Source organism: Lissotriton helveticus, chromosome 1_1 (assembly GCF_964261635.1).
Source record: "Lissotriton helveticus chromosome 1_1, aLisHel1.1, whole genome shotgun sequence".
NCBI classification, from domain to species: Eukaryota; Metazoa; Chordata; class Amphibia; order Caudata; family Salamandridae; genus Lissotriton; species Lissotriton helveticus.
In genome coordinates, this window is record NC_136057.1 from 106939805 (window position 1) to 106958351 (window position 18547).

The 18547-nt window shown below is 46.2% G+C and overlaps 1 protein-coding gene across 3 annotated transcripts in view; it reads right to left on the bottom strand.

The window, feature by feature from the left end:
* The window catches only part of LOC144767985 (uncharacterized), a 101670-nt gene that overhangs the window by 76468 nt on the left and 6655 nt on the right, over window positions 1–18547 (bottom strand). For all 3 annotated transcript variants that reach the window (XR_013598408.1, XR_013598403.1, XM_078651370.1), the window contains exon 2: window positions 6854–8463. Coding sequence is in view for 1 of the 3 variants with exons in the window: in XM_078651370.1 (XP_078507496.1) it covers window positions 6854–8432 (1579 nt within the window). In the remaining 2 variants the exon portion in view is untranslated. The remainder of the gene's footprint in view (window positions 1–6853; window positions 8464–18547) is intronic.

Genomic DNA, 18547 nt, shown 5'->3' on the forward strand with positions numbered 1-18547 from the left:
CAGTAGAAACGCTCCTACATGTGCTATTCTTTTGTCAAGCATACAAACGCCATAGATCCCGTTGGTTAAAACAACTTATAATAAATTTGGGATCTGGCCATTGCGAGGTATTTAGGATTCTCAAATCTGATACACAATTACCGATTGTTTTCTCTGTATCCCGATTTTTGTTCTCCATGTGGTGTACCCGTAATGCTATTCTCAAAAAGGGCCTCTGATAAGTTCAAACTAATGATATTGTATTTTAGTTAATCCATTTTTTTACTCCCCAGCGACCAAAATTAGATTGGTTCTCTTTGTGTCCATAGAAAGGATGGGGTTTCCTGTGATCTGTTTTTATTTATAAGTAAATTTGTTAGAACTTATATATGATCAATGCATTGTATTTGTATTTTAACTCAACGGTTAATCAGGCATTGCCTTTTTTATCTGTTTTTTTTATAAGGAAGTTATGATGTATTTTATACATTGTAAAAGAATGCAACTATTTATTTTATTTGTATTTAAACAATTTTATGCTGTATTCTAAACAATGCTTTTATGGCTGTTCGCCGAAATAAAGTTTTTCAAGCAAGCAAGCATCCACTTTTCCAATGTATCCGGATAGTGACTTTTGAACTCTCTCCCCTGGCGTGATCTGTGGGATTAGTCTATTGCTTATCTGTTATTTTATGGCACATCTAATCTGCATTTTGGTCTTTCTTCTTTAGAAAAGTACTTCAATGCCCTTTAGCCAAGATTGTACTATGTAAAACCATAAAAATAAACACATTTGGTATGACAAAGAGAAACCAGAAAAAACATATTTTTGAAAAGTTTGTGCAGATTTGTCAAAAGATTCCAAAGTTATTAGCAAAGAAATAATTGCTTTTCAATAGAAACTCTTACAACCACAAACGACGTGGGAGGGAAGGACGGAAGAGCGGGAGGGAGAGAGAGAGAGAAAGAGAAATAGAAAGAGAAAAAGATAGAAAGAAAGAGAAAGTGAAAGAGAGAGAGAGAGTGAGAGTGATGGTTTAAGTGAGTTTCAAATAATTTGTAAACATAAATTAAGATGTTAAAAGCAATCCCAATAATAACTTCATTGTGACCTTTGTGTTTTTGATCCAAGACTACCAGACAGCACTAAAGACATCGTGGGGATATTCAGAAAGCATCCCTGGGAATATATTCCTCACATCCGCCCCTCCCGCTGCCCAAACCTTGTTTACTGTATTCTTCCACAAACACGCTTTATGTAAAAAGGCCTTTAAATCTTGTTTTTATCTGGTCACATTTGCTGTGCATTCAAAGACAGAGGTTAAATGTCAAGCTCTCTCTTTGAGGGAGCTTGATGTTTACTTTTCTTCCTATGACTTCAAAATGAGAGAATTTATGTGACAATTCTGCTGAGTATCCATACAAGAGGAGAAGGTGTAAGATTGTTTTCCTAGCACACAACATAAAAACAAGCACTGGCAAAGCCAATTGGTCTTGCCTTGCGAATCTACTGACTTTGCAAATGACTTTTAGCAGTGTCCCACACCATGAGTTGAAAAATAAATATCATACTGCATTTTGCCGGGTGACAAAGATTGACACGTAGTTACTGAGGCCTAACCCTTTGAATTTCAATCAAATGTGGTGGATATGATTAATAAAAATAGAATGCCAAGAACCGAGAGTTATTACTGTGCCATCAATAAGCTTCTTAGGTGCTGCACCTAAAAATTTTGATATTATTTTTTTTTTTCTGAACCCCGGGAAAGGGAGTATTAGTCTCATAAGAAGCTAGATATGGTTGCTCTCTGTTGCAGGAAATCCCAGCCCACAATCAGAGTCTGAGAAGTCTTTCCCCAGTGTAAGTATGTAATTTTTTAAAAGTAGTTTGGCCTCGCCGCCAATATTTGATTATTTTCCTCAAGATACCACTAGCAAAGCGCCCAATAATTTCCAAATCAGCCTACGGGCTTGCTATCTTTCACGGTATTGGGTGTAAATGCCTGAGATGTCCTGATGGTTTTCTGCTCCAATATGGCCACCACGCAGGCAGCATCGAGGGCGCTGGCCTTGCAGGGCGTAAAGGTAATTTTTCTGCCCTCACACACCTTCTTCACAGAAGGCACCAGGTGTGTGTGTGGGGGGTCTCCCTGCACTCAGGTGTGTTATTCATTTATTAATTCGGTGTTTTATATAGCGTGAACATGACCCAACTCGGTATCAGAGTGCTTCACAATTCTATAGCATTGTACTTCTGACATTTGGTTTGATTAGTCCTTTAAACTAACTACCAAGTATATATATTCAATTTTAAGTGAAAGCATTTCTACTTTACAAATAATACATGTCCTAAACATTACTAGAGATCAACTTCCATTACAATAGTATGTGTCCTAAATATTACAACATGTGACATTTTAGAAATACATGTACTAAGAATACCTCATATCATTTAGTACAGTGGATTGTATGTAGCAAACAGACTGGTTACAGAATATATAACTATTATCCTATACTGCTTTCGGCCCGGAAACGTTGTACAGATGTGGCAGGGTCGCGTCATAATGCTGCTGGTGAGAGCTGCCAGAAGAAGCTTCAATGGCACTGCCCTCTGTACATGCCAATGTCCCCTCCACCCCAAGCCGTCCTTCCATTACCTTAGCTGCCAACTTTACAGTCGACAGTGACGTTTCTGGTCGGCAGCAGTAGACATGAGCACTTTAGTTGAAACGGCTGCTACCATTATTCGAAGGGGAGGTGGTGAAGGCAAGAAAATGAAGTAATTTGCTTTTATAAATAACAAGCAAGGAGAGGCAAGCAGCGATGAGTGAGACGGTGAGGAACTAGCTCTCTTACTTTGAAGTCAGAGAAAGAACAGGCTGTTTAGGGGAAACATCATCTGACATTTGATCTCGGTCTGTGAATGAACAGCAAATGTTATGTTATGTTAAAATTTGGTCGAGCGCAAACAGCTGCCCCAGCAAAGGGGCGTCCCCGCGCTAGAAAACCACAGAAACTCCATAGGGGACAGAAACAAGAGGCAAGGGATCTAAAGGGAAGGTAATAGGTGGGTTTTGACGGCTCTCCGAAAGGCAGACAGATTTTCCAGGGAGCGAATGCTCCCAGGCAGGTTGTTCCAAAGTTTGGCTCATAGCACTCTAAAGGATATGACGAGATATGAACAAGAATTACAGCCATTTACAAAAAAGCTTGGAGCGAGTGAAAAAAGTGCTCATATGAAGGGCTCTTAGACAAAGAAAAAAGAAAAAGTGCCTAAAGCAGTTGATAATATGGGACCATTGCAAGGATACAAGTAACGGGACGGTGCTCCGTGGGAGGGAACAAGCTACGAAAAGGAGGGACAAGTAGGAAAGATTAGCCATTTGGAAGCAAGGCTGTTTAAAGGAGATTCAAAGAAACAAATAAAAAGCAACGGGTGGGCAGTAAGCCCACAAAGTTAAGCGCTGTTGCGGCAAGACCTAAAAAAAAAGAACTGTGCTGATGTTTCAGAATATATCAGAATTATTACAAATGAAGCACATTTGTTTTGTATTACTGAAGTGTGGAAAAAAAATATTTGAATATGATTGAAACACATTAATACACTAAGGGATGACATTTGCAAACATTATTTATGTGCAGTAAAACCATATTTCGGTGTAAATGTAATGATCATTTCAATTGAAAATGTGTTGTCTGTAATGGCAGTGCGCTACCACACCAAGTATACTCCACACTACGCCACTCAACTCCACACCACTCCACTCCAATCTATGCTACTCACCCCATGAAACAACACTCCACTCCACACCACTTACCCCACACCAATCCACCCCACACCAATCCACCCCACTCCACTCCAATCCACCCCACTCCAAAGTACCCCAAACCATCCCACTCCAATTCACCCCATTCTAATCAATCCATTCCCAATTTACCCACTGCAATCTACCCCACTCTAACTCAGTCTACCCCATTCCACTCCAATCTACCGTAATACACTCAATCTAACCCAATCTACCCGACTCCACCCCAATCTACCGCACTCCACTCAGATTTTACCCCAATCTGCTGCAATATACCCCAGTCTACCCCACTCCACTTCAATCTACCCCAACTCTAATCTACTCCAATCTAACTGACTTCACCCCAATCTACCTCACTCTACTTCAGTCCAATTTACCCAACTCCATTTCAATGTATCCAACTGCAATCTATTCAACTCATCTACACTCCTACCACAATCTACCCACTCCAAACTACCACAACCTACCCAACTCTAATCTACCACAATCTACCCACTCCAAACTACCACAACCTACACAACTCTAATCTACCATAATCTACTGTACCCCACTACAATCCACCCAATCTACCCCATTCCACTACACCCTAATTTACCCCACAACACTCCACTCCAATCTATCCAATTCGACTCCACCCCACTCTACCCAAACCTACCTCATTCCAGTCTAATCTAATCCACTCCACCCTACTCCAATCTACCTTACCCCACTCCATCTCAAACTTACCTATCCCAATCTACCCCATCCAATCTACCCTACTCAAATCTACTCCAATCAATTCCACCACACTCTACCCCACCCCAACCCAATCTACCCTACACCACTCAATATAACTCTACTCGAGTCCAATGTACCGCAATCCAAACTACCCCAATATACTGCACTCTAATCTACTCCAATCTATCCCCTTCTATCTACCCCACCCGACCTTGTGCCACTAACTTTTAGCCATGCCAAACAGCAGTCACACTGGTGTACATAATGGCTAAAACTTGTTGCCAAAGCCAATAGCTTTCGGATAGGAGACACCTATTTGTTTTGCCAATGCTTGTTTTCAATGGTTTTTTTTTCCCCATCATATACACACGCAGCAGTTCCCTGCAGCCAACACCAAGCAGGCACAGCTGTTCAACGGTGCCTGGGCACAGCAGGGGATTCCCTAAAGGGCCTGGCTTATTTTTTTTTTTTTTATTTCTAAGCGTTCCCGGACACTTTCTTGGGGTTCCCAGACCCTTGCAAACTTGTATATCCTTATTGGACATCGATAGGGTTTCAGACCGAGCAGCAGGTCTCCGAACATCACAAATGTCCCCCAGGGTACAAGGACAATTACTGTGCCTGCGCAGACACCTGCCTAAGGTTTGCGGACCTCAAGGGTCGTGATGTGGAATCCAACCTCTGTCTCAAAATCAGCAATTTATTTCTACATTTTAACATTAGGCAGCCCCTGAGCCAGGGAGAGACAGGACGGCACCACAGCTCTTTATGGCATCTTTAGTATTTTTACAGGATGCGGGGAACAAGTCTCTTCATCATGTAATGGTTCAAGAGATAGCCAGCCAATCAGGGAGCTTCAGGTCCGCAGACTCAACTTTGGGTTTACGTATCCGAAAGGGATGGGCGAACAAGCTCCCTCATCCAATCGGATCCAATATATTTTTACATTTGTGTCCACGAGTCCAGATGCACGGATCATTCATGGGCTAAAGGTCCAGCTAGCTCTATCTTAAATGACTAGTGGCTTAATTTGAAGACCACAAAAAAACACTGCATGAAACTAGCCATGCCAATCCCAAATAGTTTGTGCGGATTCATTGAACTGTGCCAAAGTTATTATATGTATATATATATAATTATATTACATGGGATTCTGTAATCCCTGTATAAATGGCAGTCTCTAATTTCTTTATAATCAGGAATTTGTGATGCACCAAGTAAGTGATTATGAATAAATGACGTCAGAACTCAGCTTTTATATGTTATTACAGTCGAGTTCTGAGGGCACAATGCCTGCTGCCAGCGCCAGCAGCTGATGTGAAAAGAAGGTCAAGTCACGAAGCATAATTGAAGCAGCTGTTTACAGCAACAAACATAACTTTGCTTTTATTACTTCTGCTGTATGTTACTAGTTTACTATGAGAAGCAGAGGGAATATGTTTAATAGTTTCCTTAGATAAAGGAAGGGTGGAATCTTTCTGCATGTTTCTACACGTTTTGAGCTACTGCAGCTTTTTGTTTTAAATGGACTTTTATTGAACTGTTTCTAACATCTTTTTGTAACAAATTTTTACTTTTGCACAAGAGGTTTAAGGTTAATTCTTCATGTTTGCAAACATGTTAGCTGCTGCATATGTAGGAGCTACGCACCAAGCTTTGTGGGAAAGGTGATGGTGTGACCATGTATTATACGGGATAAAGTACCACCTGGTTCATATAATAAGATTATTGCAAGTCACCTCAGAGTTCCATAACCTTTGTGTATCTGTCTATCATGAGGTGGTGTGCACTACAGGAGAACCCTGCAGTGACAACAACATCCCTGGTCGGCCCTGCTGTTGAGGCCGAATACAGACTAGTATTTTCATATCAGGAACTGGAGACGACTGCGTCTTACCCAATGTAACTGTGCAACTGGAAACACAGTTCCCTCTCCAGACTGCGCATGCCTGCTATTCTCAATGAACGCCACATCACTTGTATCCAACTATTATGTGTGATTCTGGCCAGTAATTCCTCCCATGAATTGCGCTATTTCCAGTTCCTCAGCCTGGAATGGGGACGAACAAGGAACGAGAAGAGCTACTGGCCTGTTTGTCTCATGCAGGGTCCGTAACCAGGCCTGTTTCTGCACAGGAAGGATGCAGTCCTGTGTGGAACCAGAGGGGGAAAATACAGGGAAACATCTGCACCCGGTGTACTCGTACTCTGGGGGTCAGTATCGCTCAGTGGGTTCCATCCAAACCCTAATCCTCCCCTCAGAGACTTTCTAAAATCTGCCCATACGCATTTTGAAGAGGTTACATGTGTTAGTATGCACTCCAAGAGTCCATTTATAGTAAAACACATACCTGGGGTAGCTTCGAACAGCACTAAATGTGATTTTGTATTTCCTCTCGCAATTGAATCTTCGTCTGCAGTATCCAGTCCTAGGAAAGATAGAGGCACCCACTGACCCCGCTCATCAGGACAGAGCAGTTCTGCCTTGCAGTTCTGATGTTGATGCTGTGATTCAGGGTGCAGTGGTTCGAGTATGTAGTTCTGATCTGAACCCTCTGCATCAGCACAGGGAGGTTCTAGCTTGTACTTTTGATCTGAACCATGTGCATCTGCACAGGTCTGTTCAAGCTTGTCGTTCTGATCTGGTTCCTGTGCTTCAGGAAGCACTGACTCTAGCTCTCGGTCCTGTACCGCAGTGTGCAGTGGTTCTAGCTTGTACTTCTGATCTGAACCATGTGCATCAGTATAGGCCGGTTCTAGATTGTCATTTGTATCTGGTTCCTGTGCTTCAGGGCGCATAGATTCTAGCTCACAGTTCACGTTTGGATCCTGCGCATAAGGAAGTTCCTGCTTCAAGCATAGGTGTTGCTGTAGACGCTTGGTTTGTTGTGACCCCAACTCATCAAAGGACAATAGCCCAGACTCTAAGTGTTCGTCTGATGACTTCCCATCAGGTGACACGGGTTGTAGGCTGGGGTTCTCCTGGGGATCTTGAAAATCAGAACACATCAATTCTTCCTCCAAGGGATCATCAGGTCCGTTCCCATCTGGCAGGGCGGGTTGTATACAGTGGTTTTGCTGTGGTTCGTGTCCATCAGGAAATAGTGGGTGTGGGCAGAGGTTCTGTTGTTGGTCCCAGCTATTATCAGACAATGGAAATGGTTCTTGCTTCAGGGGCTCATCTGGCTCCCACTCTTCTGGGAACGCTAATTGTACGCTCTGGTCTTGCTCTGGTCTCTGCCCATCAACAAATTCTGAGTGAAGACACAGCTTTGCCTCCAGTGATCTGCCTGGAGGATCTGTCTGAGGGCACCGGGATAGAGTACAATCCTGCTGTACTCCATTTCTATCTGGAAACCCAGGTTGCAAGCACTGGTCCTGCTGTGGGTAATGTCGATCAGGAAACCTTGGCTGTAGACAAAGGCTTGGCTCCTCTGGACGCCCTTGAACATCAGTTGGCGAGGAGAGTGTACACTCTTGCTTTGGTGCATGCCCATCAGAGAACACTGTCTGAAGACACAAGCTCGGTTCCTCTGACCTGTCCAGTTGAGGTGTCGCAGGAGACTGGCTAACAGCACAATCTCTAATGCTCGCCGGACAGACCATCTCCAAAGACACTGCACCATTATCTAGATAACCTTGATCCTTTTCTATCCAGATTTTCTTAATCAACCCAGCGACTCTAGAAGGTACGCCCTCCACAGTATTCATCAAGTTATCCAGTTTGGCTTCCAACTCCTCCAGCATGGATAGAAGAATAATGTGGGGCAGGTTCTCCGAAAGCGGTTCCAGGTCCTGGTCCCTCTGAGCATCATTTCGGGATCTTGAAGTTGAGACATCATGAAGAGGTAAAGATGGGACTGTGGCTCTTACGGATTCACGTGAACACTGCGCTGTCACTTTCTTTTCTGGAGCCCGTCTTCTGCCCATTCTGGTAAATTAATGTTCAAGTCTCAAGTTTCTGCAGAGGAGAGGAAACGAGAAAAGACAACACATTATCACAGGACAGTTAGGTCACAATACTCCTGATCAGAGAAAATTGCGAATTTTTAAAACCTGAAAAAAATGGAATCATTAAAATTTCACAATACCCGCAACATAGTTCATATATTATGAAAGGCACGGATTTGAAATGTGTTTCCAACATTACGTCTGTTCCTGCTCAAATTGTACACTGTGCAACCACAAAAAGAGAATACAGTAACTGCCTTGCAGCAATGAAAGGTTTATAATACCCTGGCAGACAAGACTCCGCTATCATCCTCAATTGCACTGTACACCTCTCTTTTGCAGTATTCAGGTCAGTGACTGAAGCACGCGCCAACATACCAAACCTCTACAGAATCTACAAAACGCTTGTTATGTCTTGCATATATAGAGAGCATGTTCAACCTGGGGTTTCTTGGAACTGAATCAGAAATACATAAAAGAGGAGAAAACGAACCATAACGGGGAAGAATCTAGTCTGAATAGGCTTGTGGGCTGTCAGATTTCTGGATGAAAGGAACTTGTACCAAAGCTGCGTCCACCTGATCTGATCCTCTGTAATTTTGCAATAGCAAGTAAATTCAAGTGAGGAGATCTCTGCTTTTGTACCGGTGTATGCATTTCCACCTGGTTTGCAATGAAATGAGGGGCTAGACCTCTCACCCCTTTAGGGCTGAGGCAGAAGGTCTCGGAGTGGATTTGTTATTTCAATATAGGTGTGGCGCGTGCCCACCTCTGAAGATGATGTAGTACACAAGCTGCGTCGCTGTGAATTACTTGTAGTCTATGAATGGTGATATTGGGTATTCTTACATATACTCGGTTGGCAAAATACGATCTAGATAGGACTGAAGCCACCGCTATTGATTTTCTTGTCTAAAGTGGGAGGAGTGGGGTTAGTTTCTGAAGCAGTTTCAGCACAAATCTGCATTTAGATACGTCTGCTCCAGCAGCTGGTTCTTGCTAAGATTGCTATTGATTATCACTCAGAGACTTTTAGCTGTAGGGTTAGGCTCCGGTAGCAATCTCATTTTTGTTGGAGAGTAAAGTTGGCTCCAAACATTGGTCTTATTCTTTCAAATTACAATCTCAGTTTGGTCAATATTCAGTTTTAACTGATTGAACCTCATCAAGTAATCATCAAATTGAATCATATTTTGAGACTGGAGTTGTGAGGCTGACATTCCATTGATAAGAATGATCTGAGAGCTGGTGTATTTATAAAGCCTGGAACCTCTTGAAGACAGTTCTCTGGCCAATAGTTTTTGCAGGTTAAGGGAGCGGAGGTATTGCCCTGAAATTCTTGGTTATATCCGGGACTTTTCCCTGGTTTTTCAGTAACAAGAGCTCTACAGCATTTTGAAACGCGCTGGAGCGACAGCTTGAGCTGCTGAATTGATGAAAATGCTCTGCAGGGGACTGCTCAAGACCTCGCTTTTAGATGGAGACACAGCATCCGCAGTGCCCAGATACCCTTGGGGTGTGCCTTATAAATGCTGATTGATTGATTGATGAGGTCAGAGATTCCATGACTGCTGGAGGGCAAGGGTCAGTTGGTGACCCAGATTTAACCTTGATCATTAAATTCATGAAGCCTGTTTATTTCTTCAAACATGGATAAGGTTGAGTTTTTTCAGACTCAACTTCAGAATTACTGCTGCTGTATTTGTTTATACTATCTTTAAAGAATGTTTTTTTTGTTAAGTATTTAGATTGTCACAGAATGCCTCAATAGGAGTCAGGGAAGTTCTCATTTCATCTGGGAGCGACTAATCATTCAGGATTTCAAAAAACAATTTTCATTTGCTTCTAAGATTTGTTTTGCCTATTAAGAGGACTTTGCATGGAACGGGGTTGCCTTTATATTCCTCAAGCTCAATTTAAAAATGTGATTTTGCTCTCTTTAGCATCACTTTCCCACCAGTGTCGACGCAATGCAGGTTTTGCCTCCTTTAACTCTGGCTTGTACCAGGGCACTGGTCTGGTGCGGTTTATAACACGCTGTTGGATTTGAGGGGTGTGGGTCACTAGCCACAGAGTGGATTATTTTTCTTTGGAGAGAAAGTCTTCAATTGATGGGAAGAGGGGGGAGGGGTTTGAAAGTCTTGATAACACTGGCTCTGTATTAATGTATCGCCATGTGTGTATGGTTTCATTTCCTGCTTGTGGATCAAGTTAGAAAAATCTACCGAATACAAACGCTGATCAAATACTGTTTGGACCATATGCAAGGAAGGATGATTATATTCAGTCAATTCGAATTATACGCCCAGATCAGATCGAAGGGATTTAGTTTTATGTGATCTGAGCATGTAATGTGCTGGTGTAAATTCAACATCATTAAATCAGCAAATTCATTATCTTTAGGGACTAAGTTTTCGTCATCAACTCGAAACTTGAGAACGGAAAGCAGATCTACTCCTTCAGTTGGAGTAATTTGGGAGCAATGATGGTTCCGGAGTGAAGAGCGGTCGAGCAGCCATCTGCCTCACGCCAGTTGCGTTCGCTTGGCTAGGCGGCCTGCGATGCGCGAGCAGAGGCGCTGGCAGGCAGCGAGGAGAGAAGCGCTGCTAAGAAGAAGCAGAGCGGTAGCTTTGGCAAGAATAAGTCCTTGGGGCTTCTGCTCTCTGCCTCGAGACCCACGCAATCCTCGGGAGCGGGAGCAGACTCAGAGGACCCACTACATACAGACGCTGACCTGGCTGTTGGCAGATTTCTCCCTGGCCGCCCTTATAATTCTGGGAAACTTGGCGACCGGTTGCAGCTCGTGGTGTGGAGCAGGCGATATCATCCTTATGAGACAGAGATTGCCGATCACCGATTGAGTGAACAGAGCAGCTCAGAGCAAGCAGGAGCAACCAAGGAGGGCGAGGGAGATGCTGAAAACCGCCGAAAACCGCAGATCCCCCGCTGACATTGCTGCCTTTCCTTGCGGTTGCGGGCGGTCAAGAGGGGGCGAGTGAGCCGGTCAGAACAACCAGGGTACAGACAGAGCAAGCGGGAAGGGCGCGGTAGAGGCGCCGAACCGCAGCTCCCTCGAACCGCAGCCCCCTCCGCTCGGAAAATCGGCTGCTCTACTTAACCCTCTCTCCTCTCTGCGGTGAGTGGGCATCAACCCGTGGACTGCAGGCAGCGGGCCGCTAAGTGGGGCTGGGTGCGTTAAATCTGCCGAACATCGGCCCCCCACCGTCCCACCGTTCAGGTTGTCCCCACCCATCATTGTGCTGCCAAATAATTCCAGACAGCAGCAAGCAGCAACACACATGAGGAGCTGAACAGAGTGTTGGAGCTGTGGGCACGGAGGCACTGCACATCAGACGAACTATTGGCCATTGGGTGAATTTTGCAGGGCACTGCTTCCGGTTCAGAGCTCAGAGTTCCGAGTCCACGACCATGCCTACGACCGCGACCGCAGCGCAGAGCATAGGGCTCGGAGATTTCGTGCCTGCCCTTAGACTGAGCCGAGCCGAGCCGACGGTGCACACCGGGTAGTGACTATCCACCGTCACTGAGCAGTATCCGGAGCACCTTGTGTACCTGGGGCGACCGGAGCATCAAGTGTGTCAAGAGCAGCTGCCGGTGTGGGAGGTAAGAGGTAAGAGGTGGTGGTGAGCGCGGCAGCCGTTAGAGGCCGCCGCGAAGTAAGAGCCCGGGGGTGTGGTCTGAGGGGCTGCTAGACTAGGTCTCCCAGCTTGCGCCCCCCCGCGTGCCCCGCTCACCCGCCCCTCCCTTTCCCCCCCAATCCCCCCCCCCTCCCTCTCCCTCAAGAAACACAGCTCAACACAGGGGTTACACAAGTACTCCCTCCCCCAGCACGAACTGGCACGAACTTGCCCAGAGACATAGAGACATATAGAGACACAGAGACTTAGAGCTACCAATTGCCATTCCAACCATTTAGCTCTGTAACATTGCAGCTTCGTAGCTCGTAGCATACGGGCAGGCGGTGTCAAAAGCCTCAACACTCTCCCTGCTTTCACACCTATCAGGTCTATCTCGCTGGGATGGGCAAGACCTTTTGCGGCCACTAATTTCAGAATCCTTTTTGGCCAAGCAATCAACATTATCAACAGGGGGAACGAGCTTCCCTCGGAAATTTGCTTCCTCGCTTCCTGTTAGAGGGTTTCAGGCACGACGACGGTTGGATGAAAGCACTCGAAGAACTCTAGGCGACGCAGTCCCCCCAGCTTTCCGTCTGTAGAGTCGGTCACCCAGACAAGACACTAAATAGGTACATAAGGCACGCACTCACAGGTGTCTCCCTCAATGCTTTTAACCCTCTTAACAAGGCGGCTTACAAGCAGCGAATCTCACCGCTCTTTTGGGCCCCAGCCCCAGTCCCAGCTAACGGAGTATAAAAGTATAAAAGATGACGCTGAGGAAGACTAAATCCTGCACGGAGGACGAGGCGGAAGTGAACCCTGAGAGTTTAGCACAAAGAAGGGTAACCAGAAGTATAAGTACTCAAAAACTCCAGGACCCAGTCACTTGCACTGGCAATTCCCTCCCTCAAGGCCTCATTACACAATTCTTTCAGGCCTCAATCTGCCCATCACCCTTGGAAGAAACACCACAAGGTCCTGTGAGGTGTGCCACACCGGGGCCCCCAAAGATCATCCAGGCCCAAAGGGACTCTCTCTCCTGCGAGTCTGTCAACTTCGAGACAACTGGGAGCCCTAAAGCACGTTTTCAGCCCGTTGCAAGGGTGAAGAGCCTGATTAGGATCACTGCCGACATTCACGACAGGCCCATATTGGGGGTGAATGCGGTCACAGACACTGAGAGGCCAAATGAGACTGTCGCACCCTCCTCTCCAAAGAGCACAGGCAAGGGTCTGAATGCGACTGTGACATCCCGGGAAACACAGAGGCCAAACTCCCAGGGAACGGAGGCACCAACAATTTCGTTTCTATTAAAATTGGAACAGTCAATCGAACGCACACTTGAAACAACACCTATAAATCCAGGAAGAGCTAATGTCCCGTGAATCGCACAAACGGAGGGATGGAGCCCGTTCGGCTTAACTCATCACCAAGACCTAACCGACCCAATTGAAGAAGCCACTTTTAAAGATTTTAACTTGTCCGTAATTAGAGAAGTTTAGGACACAATGGCTAGGGCACTGCTCTGGCAGTCCACAAAGATGGAAGTCCAAATCGATCTCTTGCAGTGGATAGCCCAGACGATAAGTTGGCAAAGCTGGAAGCCCTATTCGACGCTCAGCATGCTCACGCTGCCAGTACTAATTCCTGTGCTGCAATAATCGATAAATGGGCAAGTCTACCAGAATTTCTAAAAGAGATGCTCGCACTAGCCAAGGGTCTGGGCGAGACAACCTCGCAAGAACAAGCCGCACAAATGCTACCAGTATTGACAACAGAGCATGCTGAAATGACAACCTATAGCACGGCGGCCAACAGTGCCCCAAAGGAACTTTTAGTAGGGCCCTGTAATAATCTCATTTTGGCTGAACAATGGAATGGTGACCCCGAGGTATCGGATTTTGATACCGCAAGTGACGACCTGTCTGTCATTACTCCTCTGGCGGAGAAGGCCGAAGGAGCATCAGCAAGCGCTAAAGCTCCGTTGTCAAGTAGAGTTAAAAAAAACTTAAAAAACAACTAAAGAAATCCAAAGCCAGAAGTAGAAACAGATCACCGGCGTCATTAATCTCGGGTGCCACTGAAACTAAAAGCACCCCCAAACCACTCTTTCCCATTTTCATACCTAAACAGGCATCTAAGATCGGCAAGTCTTATGACGCATCCCTCGTTTTTGGCAAAGCCCAAAGACAACAAATCCCTTTGGCGGAGGGTCAAACCAACGAGGTTTCTCAAGAAAGGCCTTCACAGGTGGCAGTCGCCGTACCACCAAGTGCCCCCAGCCCTTTCGGCTGGGTTCCTCAACATGAAACTGAAATAAATCCTAAACTAAATCAGGGGGTCCAGCCAGAACAGCCAAGAGTGGTAGGACCACCGATTGAGGGGCCAGGAAATCAGCAGCCAGGCGACACAATCAAAAATCACCCAAATTTGACACCTGACCTGGGGGAGTGGCAAGGATGGCCGTGTGCGGATGGTCGATCTAGCATGGCGCCTAATGGGCAGCAGCCAGAAACCACCCATAAAAACCCTCCAAATTTAAGCAACCAGAGGCCAAAGCTCCCGGGAGAAGGGGCGAGCTAGTGCTCTATCGCACATAAAATAAAATAAATAAATAAATTTATAAATAAAATAAAATAAAATAAAAATAAATTAATCACCTACGAGCTGCTCTTCACCCCAAGGTATATAGCTAAAGGCTCATTTGACATCTTGAACAGGTCCAACATTGTCCGCCTCTTTGGCCACATTGATTCGCTGGCACAAATCACCTCAGAAAATATTGAATGGGTGACATTCAAGAGACTGGAGACAGACACCCACGACGACTCCACCATAATCGGATTTGTGACCCAGCAAGCTCAACAGGCTGTCCTTAAGGAAGCATCACTATTTGCTGAATGGGGCATCGAAGTCGCCGCCCCAAGGGCACCGAAATACCCACACGTCCTGATGCCTCATCATGACATACATGAACCCACATCTGTTCTCAAGGGCACAAGGTCCACCCGCCCAGATGGGGGGGCGAAATCAGGGCGGGCAAGAACCCCGCTAAAAATCAAAATCCAGCAAAATGACTGGCAACGGAGAGTGCAGCGGCCTCAGCAGGTATTAGATCACCCGGAGGCCACATGGAGACAGGGTCCCTAACCTAACTAACAGCAATGTAAACAAGGCCCGTGCAAACCCACTCAGGGGACTAGTTCGCGAGTTAACCATTATTACATGGAACATCGCCGGGCTGAGCTACATTTTTAGGGACACTGCTACACTTGACTACCTTGCACAGGGGGACATATTGTGCATCCAGGAAACCTGGGCAAGGGCAACGACCGCCATTGGTGGCTTTTACGAACATTTTAAACCAGCGACTAAAAGGAAAATCTTTGGCCGCCCATCAGGGGGCCTTTCCATCTATGTAAGTCATGCCTGTAAAATGTATACAACTGAATTAAAACTGGGGTCTCCTGACCTTCAAGCCATCAAAATAGAGGGGTTGTTATCGGGTCAAAAATCCCGTCCCCTTCTACTAATCAATTGTTATTTCAACCCAATTAAATATCAAACCTTCCAGGCCATGGAATCATTCATCACAACACTGGGAGATCTTTTAATAAACTGGGAGGACCAAGATGTAATAATCGCGGGCGACTTCAATTTCAGAGGCCTGGGTCTAATCCCGGAGGCACCACCAAGCAAGAAGTCAGCCCCATTGATTGAATTTCTCGCTAATTTTAATCTGCACTCCACCCACAGAACACAAAAAAAGAGCCACCCAGAATGGACCGCCAAGTCAACTTTTAGAAACGTCTCCACCATAGACTACATTTTCACCAACGAAGGGCTGGCCCGCAAACTTAGCAACTTCATAGTGGACGACAGAGTTGAAAGCGACCACAGGCCCCTCCGCGCCACATTCAACCTGGCGCGGGAACAAACGGAATCACAAGAAGTCATTGGAACCACCACGGGCGAAGAACATCACAAAGTCCTTAAAAGAATAAAATGGTCAACCAATCTCAGCCATAGACTGTTAGGTTATGTAGCCAGAAGGGAGGAAGAACTAAACCCAGTCCACACTGAGAACATCACACACCTCTGGGAAACACTGACCTCCGACATATTGAAACGTCTGGGCAATAATCACCATCTAAGAAGCTGCCAATTCCATACTGGGTCTCGCCGTTCAAATCCGCAGTGCCTGATACAGAGTAAGCGTGCTCTCAACAAGGCAATTAGGGCACAAAAGAAAGGCGCCCATTTGCCAGGGAGGCACTCCATTGCCGCTTTGCGTACTGACTACAAAAATAAAGTCTGGGAGCATAAAAGACTGCAGACCGAACAGAATTGGCTGACCGTATTTTCCTTAATTAAAGGAAATGACAACAGCAAGCTTTGGCGCTTCATCAACAGTCTGACCCCCAGAGGCATGCACAAGGAAAACAGTGTTGCAGGGAAAGTTTGTGAACAGTACGCCAAGGGGCTGTACACCTGTGCGCCAAACCGGCCCACCCCCAGAAGCTTTGCGTGGTCCATGGTGGCGGCTACAACTATCGAACCCGAAAGCTCCCCGATAGAAGGACCAAGTCCGACCCGGCCCGGAAAGTTCACAGAGGCGGAGGTCCTAAAGTGCATCAAGGCCATTAGAACCGATGGCGCCCCAGGCCCAAACGGGATCCCGGCCCAGGTCCTCAAAACTGCCTCAGCCTTCTTTGCATCCAGACTTACCCCTTTATTTAACCACTCTTTTGCCACCGCAATTCTGCCAACTTCTTGGAAAGGTTCAATCCTATTCCGTATTCACAAAAAGGGGGATCATAGGAACCCGGCCAATTATAGGCTTATAACTCTCCTCGACATAGAAGCAAAGATATACGCCCGCCTTCTTCTAAGGGATCTGGAGGATTGGGTGGACAAGAACGGCATTCTCCTGCCCACACAGACCGGCTTTAGGGCTAACAGCTCCACCCTCGATAACATCATAGCCCTTTCCTACCTTGCGAGAAGGCCAATATGAGGAATAAGCCGCCCCTGTTTTGCTGTTTTATAGATTACTCTACAGCCTTTGATCGTGTGAACAGAGGTCGGCTTTGGGTAAAACTTGATTCCTGGGGGCTACCACAAGTCCTGCTAAAAGCCATAAAAGCGCTCTACGAGGGGACCTGGGTCAAGGTGAAATTAAGTCCTACAATAACAATGGCAAGAATCGACACCAAGCAGGGGTGCGTCTTGGCCCCCATGCTTTTTAACTTGTATACTGCGGACATGGGGACAGCCCTGAAAGATGCCAACTTAGCACCCCCAAGGTTGGGGAAGCTCGTCTTGGGAACGTTCCAGTATGCTGGCGACACGGTGATCATGGACCACACTAGGGTGGGGCTCCAAAGAGCTTTAAGTAGCCTTGCCTCATATAATAAGGCAAATGACTTACGGATCAACGTGAGCAAGACTAAGATCGTCATCTTTGGTAAATACCCCCACAAAAAGAAGCTTCATGGACCCTGGGGGAGCACCGTATCGTTACTGCCTCATCCTACAACTATCTGGGCACCTGGGTCTCCGAGAGTGCCACAGGAGTCAAACACCTGAAGGAGCTTAAACCAAAAACAGACAGAACCATACGGTCGCTAAGACGCTTAAGTCATCGCTTGGCCAGTCCCTCTGCTGAACCAATGCTGAGAATGCTCAGGGCTAAACTGATCCCCGCCATCTCGTATGGGCATATAGCCTACCCAGGCGCATTTGACAAAGTGATCAATGCGGCCCAGGCGAAAGCCTACAAGATGGTGCTACAGGCCCCCAGACATGCAAGGAACAATAGGCTAAGGCTAGAAATAGGCCTTAAGCGACCAGAGCTGGCACTACTGGGGGACCTGTTAAAATTCTATATTAGAGTATTGAAAGCGCCAGAACACACCCTAAAGCACTTCCTAAAAACAATCTTTGGTGAAGTGGGCTCCCCATGGCACTCCAAGGTGGAACTAGCCATTGATGCACTGAAAATCGAGAGAAGGAGCCTGCCCCTGCATGAGATTCCATTTTCAGCCTGGGCCCAAGCCGTTAAGCGTCAAGTCCAGACCATCTCTTTCGGGCTTGACCTTGCATCCCTTCGGCACAACCCACTAACTCAGGCCCTGGACAAATCATATATCTCTGGAAAACCCCAAATATACCTGCAAGACCCAGTATCCACCCACGCGAGAAAGAAAATTCTGTATTTTCGCCTCTTGGCCCTCAGGACCGCGGACTTTAACCCTAAATGGCCACGAACGGATGGCGCCATAGCCTGTCGTCTATGCAATTATCGCAGAGAATCCTGGCTACACCTGCTGTGTTGTTGCCCAAAGTTGGCCAACGACCGTCATCGTTTGCTGCGTCCGACCTTACGGAACTTAGGCTACAGAACTTGCAGAGAGGCCTCGGACTGGTGCCTCTCTGTCTCCACGACCTGTCTGA